This window comes from Nansenia antarctica, assembly GCF_963989245.1.
Source record: "Nansenia antarctica genome assembly, chromosome: 6".
Taxonomy (NCBI): domain Eukaryota; kingdom Metazoa; phylum Chordata; class Actinopteri; order Argentiniformes; family Microstomatidae; genus Nansenia; species Nansenia antarctica.
The window spans coordinates 18560669-18574263 of NC_137676.1; the positions used below are offsets into that span (position 1 = coordinate 18560669).

The 13595-nt window shown below is 45.3% G+C and overlaps 2 protein-coding genes across 2 annotated transcripts; one reads left to right on the forward strand and one right to left on the reverse strand.

Moving 5' to 3' along the window:
* Positions 1 to 1448: 1448 nt before the first annotated feature.
* LOC308159955 (sperm microtubule inner protein 11-like) lies at positions 1449 to 3832 on the reverse strand (the record flags this gene model as incomplete). Its single annotated transcript, XM_080533790.1, has 4 exons — positions 1449 to 1497; positions 1603 to 1741; positions 1957 to 2148; positions 3742 to 3832. The coding sequence occupies 4 exons, from the start codon at positions 3830 to 3832 to the stop codon at positions 1449 to 1451; spliced, it is 471 nt and encodes a 156-aa protein (XP_080389916.1).
* An 8336-nt stretch (positions 3833 to 12168) lies between these two features.
* On the forward strand, positions 12169 to 13239 carry LOC308160155 (sperm microtubule inner protein 11-like; the record flags this gene model as incomplete). Its single annotated transcript, XM_080534045.1, has 4 exons — positions 12169 to 12299; positions 12515 to 12732; positions 12947 to 13085; positions 13191 to 13239. The coding sequence occupies exons 1-4, from the start codon at positions 12205 to 12207 to the stop codon at positions 13237 to 13239; spliced, it is 501 nt and encodes a 166-aa protein (XP_080390171.1). The 5' UTR covers positions 12169 to 12204.
* Positions 13240 to 13595: the final 356 nt, after the last annotated feature.

The window sequence follows — 13595 nt, forward strand, 5'->3', positions numbered from 1 at the left end:
GAGAAAAATAACATTTCCCCTTGATGAAAAAATAAAAATAAATCAATGGCTGTTTTGATCAGTTTTGTGTGGTGATATTAATGGCTGTTTGTGAACACCAGTTATAAAAGGTAGGATTATTACTATTGGCTGATTATCGAAGCAAGCAGTCCCTTTTACCCAATAACCTTTTCATACATGAGTGGTTTTGTATACTTGTCCTACCCATCTCTACCCTGAGGTAGATATAGTGCTCAAGATAAAGATGCCTGGTAGCTAACAGCCAGATCCTCTGAATTTTTTAAAACCTCCATTGAGATTGTGTGTGCTGACAGACAGCCTCAATGACCCTGTAATTGGAAACAGAGTCGCTGCCCGGGTCAAGTGGCTCTCTCAGAGATCATTACATTTCACAGGACTTCCTTGAGCTCAGCTCTGCACTATGGAAATGGCAGTTACAAATAAAAGCACTTACAGTGAATAATAAGAGGGAGTACAGGGACAAGACGTGTGATGAGGGAATTGTTGGTGTAGGAAGGGGGGGGGGGGGGGTGATGGGATTCTTAAGATGTGGTCTTGACACAAACGTGGAATGGAAGAAAGGAAAGACAGGAACTAATTGTACCTGATAAATCATTCAGTAATTCACTTCAGACAGTTCTGTCTGAATATTTGTTTAAACCCAATTCCTAACTTTTAAAACTAAATAGGAAAAACGGCATCATGACCAAAAATGTCCAGTTAATGTTTTATTGACATAAACACTTCTTTATAAGATACAGATTGGATAGCATTTATGGTATAGGCACAATATTTATTTAATACAACTCTGGAGCTCTGTCTCCAAGGTTGTCGCTGTCAGTAGCTATCGCTATAGCAACTACAAAACTAAAATATAGCCCATACATAGCATACACACACACACTTGGCAGCAAAAGACCACTCAGTAACACTGCACCAGATAACAAGAGATAACCATAGGAACGATCCCCTAACAATCTTACAGAGTGACAACTGCTAATTATTTAAACACTATCCCCTGACAAGTAGGTATTATTATTTCATACCAGTAGGGGGAGCCCAAAGCTTGTTTGTATAACACATTCAAAGGCAGTTCGGCTTTATGAAAAAAGCAGCTACAACCTCATATTCAGACAACTGACATGCTATATGGCTCAGTTTGTTCATAATGAAGGTGGAGGTCATATGCATATGCATCCCAAAAACAGCTCCTCAGTTTATTCATAACACTACTGTATCATAGTAGAAGAACTAACCTTTAAAACAAAGAAGAAACGAAAACCCTCTCCATAAAGTGTGTTTTATCATCATTTTAATCTTGGAGTGTGTGTGTGCGTGTGTGTGTGTGTGTGTGTGTGTGTGTGTGTGTGTGTGTGTGCACCAACATGAGTGTTTGCATGCATGTGGGGGGAGTGTGTGAGTGAAAGAAACACTGCTGGAGAGAGGATTTAGAATAAGCTGAACTCTCGGTCCGTCATCGACATCTCTTTCACAAACCTGAGGAAAAGAAACATGTAAGCAGAGTGAGAGCAGAACACTGGCATCTCAATTTCTATGACAACAGTTGACCAATCAAAAGACAAAGATAGACATGGTGCTCACTTGGTCATCTCGCTGTTTTTGCGGGGGAATCTTGTGACTTGGGACCAGGATTCCTGCATCCTTTCCTGGCCTCCGCTGGATATCCTCCACCCATACCGCTGGTTGTCCGTCACGGGCGCTGAGTACAGCTGGTTTGGGGCTACGGAAGAAAAAAATCTGATTCAGATCTTGGTACTGATATTTCAAAGTGAGCTTGACGGACTCCCCACCACTATACAGTTACAGTATATTCAAACTGACGTCTTGACTTTCTTTCTTAATGGCACAGGTCAGGTCTGAGAGACCATGTCTGTCCAACTCATTCTATTTCCATGCAGTTAAAAAAAAAAGCTAAGTCCTCTACTGTTAACTTACATCTGGGTGTCTGAACCCGTTTGAGCATCTCTCTGTACCGCTCATGGCTTCCCTTGTGTATGTCTGGGCTGTAGGGGATCGGCTGGTTGTAGATGCTGCATGTGTCTGTGCATTTGGGGGGTCCCCTCTGGACTTGAATGGGGGGCAGCAGTCCTGACTGTTTAGTCCAGTTTCTTGAATCAAACTCATCATCTGTAGAGGGAGGTGTAGTAGGCCTACTGTAGACTGAATACTTACAATCATCCATAGCTAGAAATCACTGCACTGATACAACTACAATCGTTTAAAAGTGAGTTACAGTTTTTTACGATTGCTAACTCACCATGTTCAATACTGAAACCACAGTTTCACAACTCTTCATACAGTCTGCATTCGTAACACTCATGTTGGCCAATGACTTCATTCATGTCTCAAAAGAAGCTCGTTCAACCACACACTGTCAACAATGTTCACTCAGAAGCATACACTGTCATTCATAACATTCTGACTTACAAAACACTAACAACAGGGAGCATTACATAGTTTGAATGATTTTCACAAGAATGAATATTTCATTATAAAAATGGTTTGATTTATAGTAATCATAGACAGAATAGTTGACTGTACAACTGTAAAGTATTAGGCAACAAGAATGAATCAGAAATGCCGCAATTTGCTTCTATCTTTTATTCTATCTTTTGCTTCTATCCTTTACGTATTCTGTTTTATCCTTTTTTTCAGTATCTTTGCAGAAAGTAATGTACGGTACATTTACTTCAAAGTACACTACATTTACTTGTGTAAAATGAAAAGTGAAAAATAAAGTGGAAGATGCAAAGTTCAAATAAAAAAGAAAAACAGAAATTCCAGGCCTACAATACAATAGCAATCACACAAAAATGTCTCACTCCTGAGGGTTTTGGTCCACCCTCTGTTCTGCATCTGGTCACATCTAATGTATTCCCTGGCAATGCATCTAGTCTATTTCATTTCATTGTATATATTCTGCTACTGTAATATTTTCTAGACATTTCAATATGATTACTGCAAATAGTGAAAATACCACCGCTCATCCGTTATCAGACTTTGCTGAGGTTCTGGAACTGAAGAGTATCAATAGAGTGCAAAATAACAGCATCTGCACACTCAAACACTGTGCAAAAAAACTGTTTATTGCGAGCTTTCTGTCATATATGATAGGAATATGATTACTGTAAAATTGCACCAAATAATTCAGTTTTGAACGTGTTCTTCAGAGTTTTGAACACAGTATGTTAGCAATGAAAAAATGTGTTGCAAATACATAGTATTTTGCAAGTGGGGGAGTTTCAATGAGAGAAGTGTTATGGCATTTGGAGAACGTAGTCATTGAATGCATTCTGTATGAAAGCAATGCACAAATCACAGAGAAAGAGTCACAGTGTTGTTCACATGGGTTTCTGCTCTGCTGACTGTATGAAGAGTTGTGAAACTGTGGTTTCAGTATTGAACATGGTGAGTTAGTAATCGTAAAAAACTGTAACACAGACGTTATAGGTACAGAAGTAATGGACAGGGCAAACTTCCAAACAACGGGCTAGCTGGCTAACGCGTTAGCTTACTTACTGATACGCAAATAAAAGCGCTCCTCACTTGTCTGGCTAGTTTTTGATTGATTGAAAACTTTATTAGAAGATTTGCAGAAGTAGGTACATGAAAGTACATATTACATACAAGGTCAACTAACAGGATAAAAACCCAAGAAAGCCACTGGCTTATTTCAATTGGGGTCCTTGATTCTCAAGTAGTGTAGTGGCTACTACTCACCGCAGGAAGCCGATTCTCTTCTTGGATTCAGTAACATTTTATCTCCAATGGGATTTTGATAGCCCAAATTTGTAATCCCGAAGAAAGCCATCAAGCACCGTTGCCAGCAACAGTCTGGAGCTGTCCGGGATAGCGAGACAACGTGTGCAAACCGCAGGCTACCTTTACCGAAATAAATCACAACTTCTGTTTTATACGAAACCATGGTAACAAGGACCGCCCACGAGTTGAGCGTCTGGACAGCCGTGGTGGGGCCTGGGTCATCCTTGTCATTTGTTTTAGCAGGAATAAACGTTTATGCAGTAACGTGCAGTGAGGTCATTGGCTGGGTAGGCAGTGAGCTATTTAAAAAAAAATTCATGCGATTAACGCAGCAGCCAGACTTCAAATGGCATAGCGCATACTATAAAGACAATCAATAGCCCTTATATCTTTTAACGCAGGCTCAAAACTCACTTCTTCAAGAAGTAGGCCTACTACCAGAATCCTCCCTGTTAAGCACCTATTGTAGTATTGTTAGTTTGCTATTCTTCTCTATGCTATTGCTATATTGCCATACTGTATTTTTTGTTTGCTATTCTTCATTTTGCCTTAAAAAAGCAGTACACTCCTACCAGTGGCGGCTGGTGCTAAACATGTTGGGTGGGGCACAGGTTGGGGGCATGCTCCACGGGGAAGAATATCAACTTTAAAATCTGGATTTACAGTCGATTTTAGACTGAGAATAGCTCTACCCCCCTGTACAGACCTCGCCATCCCCTCTACCCCCCTGTACAGACCTCTTCATCCCCTCTACCCCCCTGTACAGACCTCTTCATCCCCTCTACCCACCTCTACAGACCTCTTCATCCCCTCTACCCCCCTGTACAGACCTCTTCATCCCCTCTACCCACCTCTACAGACCTCTTCATCCCCTCTACCCACCTCTACAGACCTCTCCATCCCCTCTACCCCCTGTACAGACCTCTTCATCCCCTCTACCCCCCTGTACAGACCTCTTCATCCCCTCTACCCCCCTGTACAGACCTCTCCATCCCCTCTACCCTCCTCTACAGACCTCTTCATCCCCTCTACCCCCCTGTACAGACCGCTTCATCCCCTCTACCCCCCTGTACAGACCTCTTCATCCCCTCTACCCCCCTGTACAGACCTCCTCATCCCCCCTGTGTGTGTGTGTGTGTGTGTGTGTGTGTGTGTGCGTGTGTGCGTGTGCGCGTGCGTGCGTGCGTGTGTGCGTGTGTGCGTGTGTGCGTGTGTGCGTGCGTGTGTGCGTGTGTGCGTGTGTGCGTGTGTGCGTGTGTGCGTGTGCTGGGTGAATACATAAACAAACAAGCGAAAAGACGACATTAGAAAACGTACCATGCTGACGATATTACTAAATGTTTGAAGTAGCTTTTATCTTAGCTGACTCTCTTACCTTCAGGTCGAGTTTGTGTATTCTGGCTTCCCAAAACACCAACAGTAGCAGCCTAACAGCCGGTGCGGAGATTGCGACCACAAACGAAGTTTGACTTCGGTAATAGGTCCAGTTGCAATATCCTCAAGTTGGGAACAAAAGATGCCTCCTTCTAATCCATTTGTTCAATTTGTTTACAGAAATAAATCCTCCTTACATTGTAAACAACTTAATTTGTTAGGAGAGCAGCCCGGAAGTCCGGAAGCCCGGAAGTCGGAAGTCCTCAGCATAATGCATTGTCTGCTATTACAACCGGATATTCAGGACGCAACTTTTTGCGCGAGAAATAGAGACAGCCAATTGGAGCGCTGCTACAGCTCACGTGTAAGCGAAAAGTATTTGGCCTGCGATAGACTTGCATTCGATCGGCGACCCGACTCCTCCCCCTATGTATTTTAACAGTGAATTTTACACACACACAGATAAAATGTTTATTGTATTGGAGGATTTGTGATGCTGATAGGCGCCGACAGAATATCAGCCGCATTTTGTGAATAAACAATGTTTATTTATTTTTTAAAACTTTTACAAATCGCAACTAGGAAGTGAAGGTGGGGAACTAGGAAGTGAAGGTGGGGGCGGCGCCCCAGCGCCCTCTATCGGCCAGCCGCCACTGCCTAGATATACAATAGATCGACATCTATATTATTTCATACATGTCACACTCTCTCACCTTAAGGCTACAGCATTAATTTACATTAAACTATTGTCAGAAGTTGACGAAATGACTTCAGTTGTGAATGAGATTCAACAGCAAATAAAGAGTCGAATATTATTATTATTATTAGTAATGTTTACTTTTGGCGCGAAATGCCGACCCACATACCTCCCGAGGGAATTCAACGCGGTGTACATAACATCTGTTTACATTGCGCCTAGCGCGGATGGTAGCTTAGCATTGGCGCGGCTACATGACGTCATCAGTAGTGGACAGAGCGCAGACCCACAGGCAGTTCATATAATCGCCGGGGACTTCAATCATGCTGACCTGAAGGTAGTACTACCGAAGTTCTATCAGCATGTTAAATGTGCAACAAGAGGAGAAAAAACACTGGATAAGGTATACACCAACATCAAGCTTGCTTACAAGGCTAGACCGCTAGTCCGGGTCTACCCCAACACGAAGCCATGGATGACTGTGAAGGTCCAAAAACTGCTCAAGGAGAGGGACAACGCCTTCTCAGCGAAGGACACACTGCTGTACAGCACCACCAGGGCTAACCTAAAGCGTGGCATCCGGGAGGCCAAGGCAGACCACAGAGAGAAGATTGAGGAATGCTTCCTGAGCAACGACTCCAGGCGGGTGTGGCAGGGGGTCCAGCACATGACAAACTTCAGAGCCAACAGGCTCACAGCCGCGGAGGACGACCCCCTGCTGGCGGAAAAGCTGAACTCCTTCTACGCCCGGTTCGACGAGGGGCGAACGGAGGTAACCACAACACAAACACCACTCTCTCCAGCTCTCAGCAGCCTCACCCTCACAGAGCATGAAGTGAGACGCGTGCTGAAGGCGGTGGACCCCAGGAAAGCCTCAGGGCCGGATGGCGTCCTGGGACGGGTGCTGAGGGACTGCGCCGACCAGCTGGCCGGGGTTTTCACCAACATCTTCAACCAGTCCCTGTCCCAGGCCACCATCCCACCCTGCCTGAAAACCTCAACTATCATCCCAGTCCCGAAGAAAAGCACGGTGAGCTGCCTAAACGACTACCGCCCGGTGGCACTCACACCAATCATCATGAAGTGCTTCGAGAAACTAGTCCGGGCCCACATAGTCACACGCCTCCCGCCCAACCTGGATCCATACCAGTTCGCCTACAGAGCCCACAGGTCCACAGAGGACGCCATCGCGACGACTCTCCACTCCACTCTATCCCACCTGGAGAGGGGAAACAGCTACGCGAGACTGCTCTTTGTGGACTTCAGCTCTGCCTTCAACACCATCCTTCCAGACAGGCTAGTGACCAAACTACTAGACCTGGGACTATCACACTCTATATGTGCATGGATCAAGGACTTCCTGTCTGACCGCCCCCAGAGGGTGCGGGTGGGCTCCCACACCTCCACAGCCCTCAGACTCAGCACTGGGTCCCCCCAGGGCTGCGTGCTAAGCCCCATCCTCTACAACCTCTACACCTACGACTTCACCCCCGTCCACCCCAGCAACTCCATCGTAAAGTTTGCAGACGACACCACCGTGGTGGGCTGCATCTCGGGGGGGGGACGAGGCGGCGTACAGGGATGAGGTGGAGCAGCTGGGCAAGCTGTGCAAGGTTAACAACCTGCTGCTGAACCAGTCAAAGACCCAGGAAATCATCGTGGACTTCAGGAGGAAAAAATCTGAGGTCCAACCCCTGCTCGTCGATGGAGGGAGCGTGGAGAGAGTCTCAACCCTCCGATTCCTGGGGGTGCACATGATGACCTGTCCTGGAAGACCAACACAGCAGCCATCATCAAGAAGGCACAACAGCGGCTCTACTTCCTGAGAGTCCTCAGGAAAAACCACATCGGACAGGAGATGCTTGTGACCTTCTACCGCTGCGCAGTGGAGAGCATCCTCACCTACTGCATCTGCGTGTGGTTCTCCAGCTGCACAGCCGCAGAGAGGAATGCGCTACAGAGAGTCGTGAGATCGGCGCAGAAGATCACCGGCACCCCCCTCCCCTCTCTGGAAGAGCTGTACAACACACGCTGCCTCAGGAAGGCCTCCAAGATCTCCAGAGACCCATCCCACCCTGGGTACGAACACTTTGCTCGGCTGCCCTCGGACAGGCGGTTCAGGACCATGTTCGCAAGGACAAACAGACTGAAGCTCAGCTTCTACCCCAGGGCCATTCAGGCCCTGAACACAGCAAAGACCTAGGTTCTAGGCCCTGGACAATCTAGACAATTTGATGGCAGCTACTAGATTGAAATCAAGTGCAATACTGAAACACAACTGTGAACATTTCAAACCTGCAAACTGCGACACTTTAAATGAATGTGCAATAACACTATGTGCAATATGACAACCCTTGGGTACATAAGGTTCAGAGATAGGAAATGTTAGAATAGGTATAGCATAGCATAGAGTACAGCACAGTGTTTTATTTGTATAGTATAGTATAGTATAGTGGATAGTGTACATAGCCTTTATTTATGTAAACCAGCTCTTTTCCCTTCTTGTTTTTAGTTTTTTTTCCTAGCACCAGGGGAGCCCCCCCCTCCCAAATTTCGTTGTATGGTACCTGTACTATATTAATGACAATAAAGACCATTCATTCATTCGAGATGACGGCGCGAGCTGATCGTATTTCGCGGTAGCGCTCCTTGGGTGCGTTCGTAAATTTGCTCTGAGAGCGCCGGAACGCACACTGGGTTCAACGTCATAAAGGGACCAAGTAATTTGATTGGACAACAGGCATTCCATGAGTGCTGATCAGATTTCCAGAGCGTGTTTACGAACGCACCCCTTGTTGTTCAGCGAGTGTCCTCGCGAGGGAGCAGGAACTGTGCAGCACACAAGCAGCTCGCCGGCTGAGGTAAAACTGTCGGTGACTTTAGTTTAGATATATTATATTGTCTCATGTCAGTGGTGTCAATATTTACCTGAACACATAACAGCATGTGAAGGAGCATTTAAAGCTCAGTAAGGCAACAATTTCAAAGGTTTATTGACAAGTGCCATTCTCCTCAGCTGGGTAAGTTCATGCAGCTATCCTAGCCAGCAACTTTTCAGTTTGTGGCTAACCACCAAGTTTAACTAACTAGCTATTTCCTTTCGCTTCTAGATTATTTGCGGGACAATAAAGGCTTGACAGTATTCCAGTTATTATGGCGAAAGTGACAAGGAAATTCACGGTGACCCACAAGTATCACCGCAGACGCCGGCCGTATCCTGTCAGAACCATGACGACCCGCAGTCAGAGTCGTCAGGTTCGGGCCAGCGACTGTTTCTTTGAGCGGCTGGCCCCCGAGGTCTTTGACATGATCCTGGATAGACTCTCTGGTGGGTTCTGTTTGCTTTGGACATTTTTTTCAGGATGGGTGAATTATGATTATTTAGATGAGACATATCTATGAGGCTGAACTATTCTGATTAAAGCATTTACCAGGGGCAGGGTACTAAATTGCATAAATATATAGCTCCAATGACGTGCATCTGAAATAATGAGATGTTTCTCCCTGCCTCGTTGTTTGTTGTGGTAAAGTGTTGCAGATCAGTGTGTTGAGCATGGTGTCCAAGGCCATCAGTCGCCACATCATGGGCTATGTCTCCACTCAGACCTGGAGGAAGAGGACCATCGTACAGGGGTGTCATCACTCCACCGAGGTGTCCTCACTAGAACACTACACATCGCTGGGTGAGAGGCTCCTCAACAGCTTTATTTGATTAATTTACCGTTATTTTACTTAGTTGGTTGGCCAAGAACACATATGTTTATAATAAACTAATATTCAGAGCCACATTATTTCTGCTGTAATTCTTTATCAGGTAGATAGACCAAAGTATTATTTCTATCTCCTTTCTTAGGGGGTCCGATGAGGAAAGCAAGTGGTCCTGGTTGGCAAATATAGTCACTATGTTACATTCTTGTGGTTTTTGCTCATCGTTTCAGGTTTATTGTTCAAGAGATGTACCCTCTTGCTGCCAACAAAGGATAGGCTAACGTTCATATATAGCAAGTTTTCACAGGTAAGACAGAGAGGTGAGGGAGGACAGATGAGGCAATGTTTAGCTGTGTGTGCTCTACAAACATTCTCACATTTCTAAACAAACCAAACAGTTGACAACATTGAATAGATTGTTATTTTCTAGTTAACCTTACTTAGACTAACACAGTTGTTACCTCCCACTCAGGTTCCTTGCTTCATGATGGAAGAGTGCATTAAATCAGTGCAATGCCAAGGCTTCTCCAGCTATGGAGCGTTTCTACAGGTGAGAGCTTAGTTACAAAGAACATCAGACAATTTAATATCAAAGGCTGAATCCTGTATTGAGATGGTTAATGTTTGACTGACAGACATTGATAGCCGGCTGGGAAGAGCTGGAGTGTCGCAGAGTTTTTAACTTCCTGTGCGACTTCACAAATCTACCCCAGAAAATCATGTCAGTGGTCACAGGAAAGCCAGGTGAGTGTCTGTCCCTAAGAGAGAGAGAGAGAGAGAGAGAGAGAGAGAGAGAGAGAGAGAGAGAGAGAGAGAGAGAGAGAGAGAGAGAGGCTAATTGAAAGAGTGTGAGAGACGTATGTCTTTTTTCTCCCTCAGGTTCATGTCAGCTGTTGGAGCAACAGATCCGTCTGTTCTGCAGACAGGTTCTGTTGGACCCCTGGAAGAACAGCAAGGACACTCTGTTCTGGCTGACCCGCATCCTGAAACCCTGGCCCATTGTCAGCCAAGCCCGGCTGCTGTTCATCCTCTACGGACCACTGCTACCAGACGGTGAGAGGGACAACATGGGCCTTCTCGGTTTCTACCTTAAAAAAACTGGTTGCACTTTTGAACAGTATATAAATCACTTGTTTGTAATTACATGGTGAAATTCTAATGTTAATAATAACAAATGAAATGCTTGTTTTTTGGTTGGCCAGAGTTGCAAGGCAAAGTGTATGTGTAGTGTAAGGGAATGTTCTTTCCAGGTTCGCTAGGCTGGCAGGAGCAGCTGCGTGCTGGGGTGGCCCAGTCCGACCTGGCCAAGGCTCTCATCCTGCTACACAGCGACCTGGAAGCCAAAGATTGGACCAGCGACACCATAATGGCCATCCTGGAGGAGCTCATAGGTAACTGCAGTAGCCCAGAGGACTTGGCAACTTTGAATGATTATATTTTACACACCCAGGAATGGTAGACAAACCTTTTACACTCTTTTGTCTGTATACTGTATATACTGTATGTCTGGTCAGTCCACACGTACAGTATGTACCATTACCATAGGATTATAGATTTCACTAAGCAAATGGTGCGATGATGACTGATGTATAGATGATTCACTTACCTTAAGCCTGGTACACAGGATTTTCTGATTATCTGAGAAGGACCCCACACATGAAGATAAAAAATCATGGATTGAACAGTCTTGATCATATTGTGTGTGGTGTGCTCCAATATACAACCACATGCATAAAGATCTGTCCTCCGACAGTCTGGAGTCTCGCGTGAACAGGGTAGTAGTACCCTGACTGACCTGTAGAGGCAGCCATGTGCTACAGGGAAAATAAAGTGCAGAAGAACGAAAAGAAGAAGACGCGTCAGTCAGCTCGCTTCTTGAGTGGCTACATTCCATTCCACGTCACAATCGGACTTGGGAGTTGTCAGTTTTGACCACAGACAATAAGACTTTTGATCATAAATATTGAACACGTTTAATATTTACGATCGTCGGCCCCGACCATTTTCCGAGCAGATTGTAGGGAGAAATTGACTCTTAACACACCTCACACCACAGGATAATCTTGTAGGATAATCTTTAGAGCCATCCGATAATCGGGCGTTTGCTGTCCTTGGTCGGAAGGGGGGAAATTGGGCCAAAATCGGCCAGATTATCTTTATGTGTGTACTGGGCTGCGATAAGTGTACTGCGCTTGTAAGTTGCTTTGGATAAAGGCGTCTGCTAAATGTCAAAAATGTTAATGTAAAGTGTGAATGCTGTGTGTATGAATGACAGTTGTTTTGTTTTGTGCTGGTTCTGTTGGCCTCCAGTCCTCCCCCAGGCATGGCACATGGAGAATGTGGCTCGTCTGTTGTTCCTGTGTGGGAACAGCGTGTGCTACAGCGTGCTGGCCAGCAAGGCCCTCAATGGACGCCTGTTTGAGAGCTCACGACTCATTGTGTACCTCACACTGGTCAGTCACTGCTGCTAAATAACTTTATTTATTTATGACAAGGATGACCCAGGCCCCACCACGGCTGTCCAGACGCTCAACTCGTATAAAACAGAAGTTGTGATTTATTTCGGTAAAGGTAGCCTGCGGTTTGTCCACGTTGTCTTGCTATCCTGGACAGCTCCAGACTGTTGCTGGCAACGGTGCTTGATGGCTTTCTTCGGGATTACAAATTTGGGCTATCAAAATCCCATTGGAGATAAAATGTTACTGAATCCAAGAAGAGAATCGGCTTCCTGCGTTGAGTAGTAGCCACTAGCCAGACAAGTGAGGAGCGCTTTTATTTGCGTATCAGTAAGTAAGCTAACGCGTTAGCCAGCTAGCCCGTTGTTTGGAAGTTTGCCCCGTCCATTACTTCTGTACCTATAACGTCTGTGTTAACTCACTTTTAAACGATTGTAGTTGTATCAGTGCAGTGATTTCTAGCTATGGATGATTGTAAGTATTCAGTCTACAGTAGGCCTACTACACCTCCCTCTACAGATGATGAGTTTGATTCAAGAAACTGGACTAAACAGTCAGGACTGCCACTGCCCCCCATTCAAGTCCAGAGGGGACCCCCCAAATGTACAGACACATGCAGCATCTACAACCAGCCGATCCCCTACAGCCCAGACATACACAAAGGAAGCCAGGAGCGGTACAGAGAGATGCTCAAACGGGTTCAGACACCCAGATGTAAGTTAACAGTAGAGGAAGGTTTTTTTTTTTTAACTGCATGGAAATAGAATGAGTTGGACAGACATGCTCTCTCAGACCTGTACTGTGCCATTAAGAAAGAAAGTCAAGACGTCAGTTTGAATATACTGTAACTGTATAGTGGTGGGGGAGTCAGTCAAGCTCACTTTGAAATATCAGTACCAAGATCTGAATCAGATCTTTTCTTCCGTAGCCCCAAACCAGCTGTACTCAGCGCCCGTGACGGACAACCAGCGGTATGGGTGGAGGATATCCAGCGGAGGCCAGGAAAGGATGCAGGAATCCAGGTCCCAAGTCACAAGATTCCCCCGCAAAAACAGCGAGATGACCAAGTGAACACCATGTCTATCTTTGTCTTTTGATTGGTCAACTGTTGTCATAGAAATTGAGATGCCAGTGTTCTGCTCTCACTCTGCTTACATGTTTCTTTTCCTCAGGTTTGTGAAAGAGATGTCGATGACGGACCGAGAGTTCAGCTTATTCTAAATCCTCTCTCCAGCAGTGTCTCTTTCACTCACACACTCCCCCACATGCATGCAAACACTCATGTTGGTACACACACACACACACACACACACACACACACACACACTCCAAGATTAAAATGATGATAAAACACACTTTATGGAGAGGGTTTTCGTTTCTTCTTTGTTTTAAAGGTTAGTTCTTCTACTATGATACAGTAGTGTTGTGAATAAACTGAGGAGCTGTTTTTGGGATGCATATGCATATGACCTCCACCCTTCATTATGAACAAACTGAGCCATATAGCATGTGAGTTGTCTGAATATGAGGTTGTGGCTGCTTTTTTCATAAACCCGAACTGCCTTTGAATGTGTTAT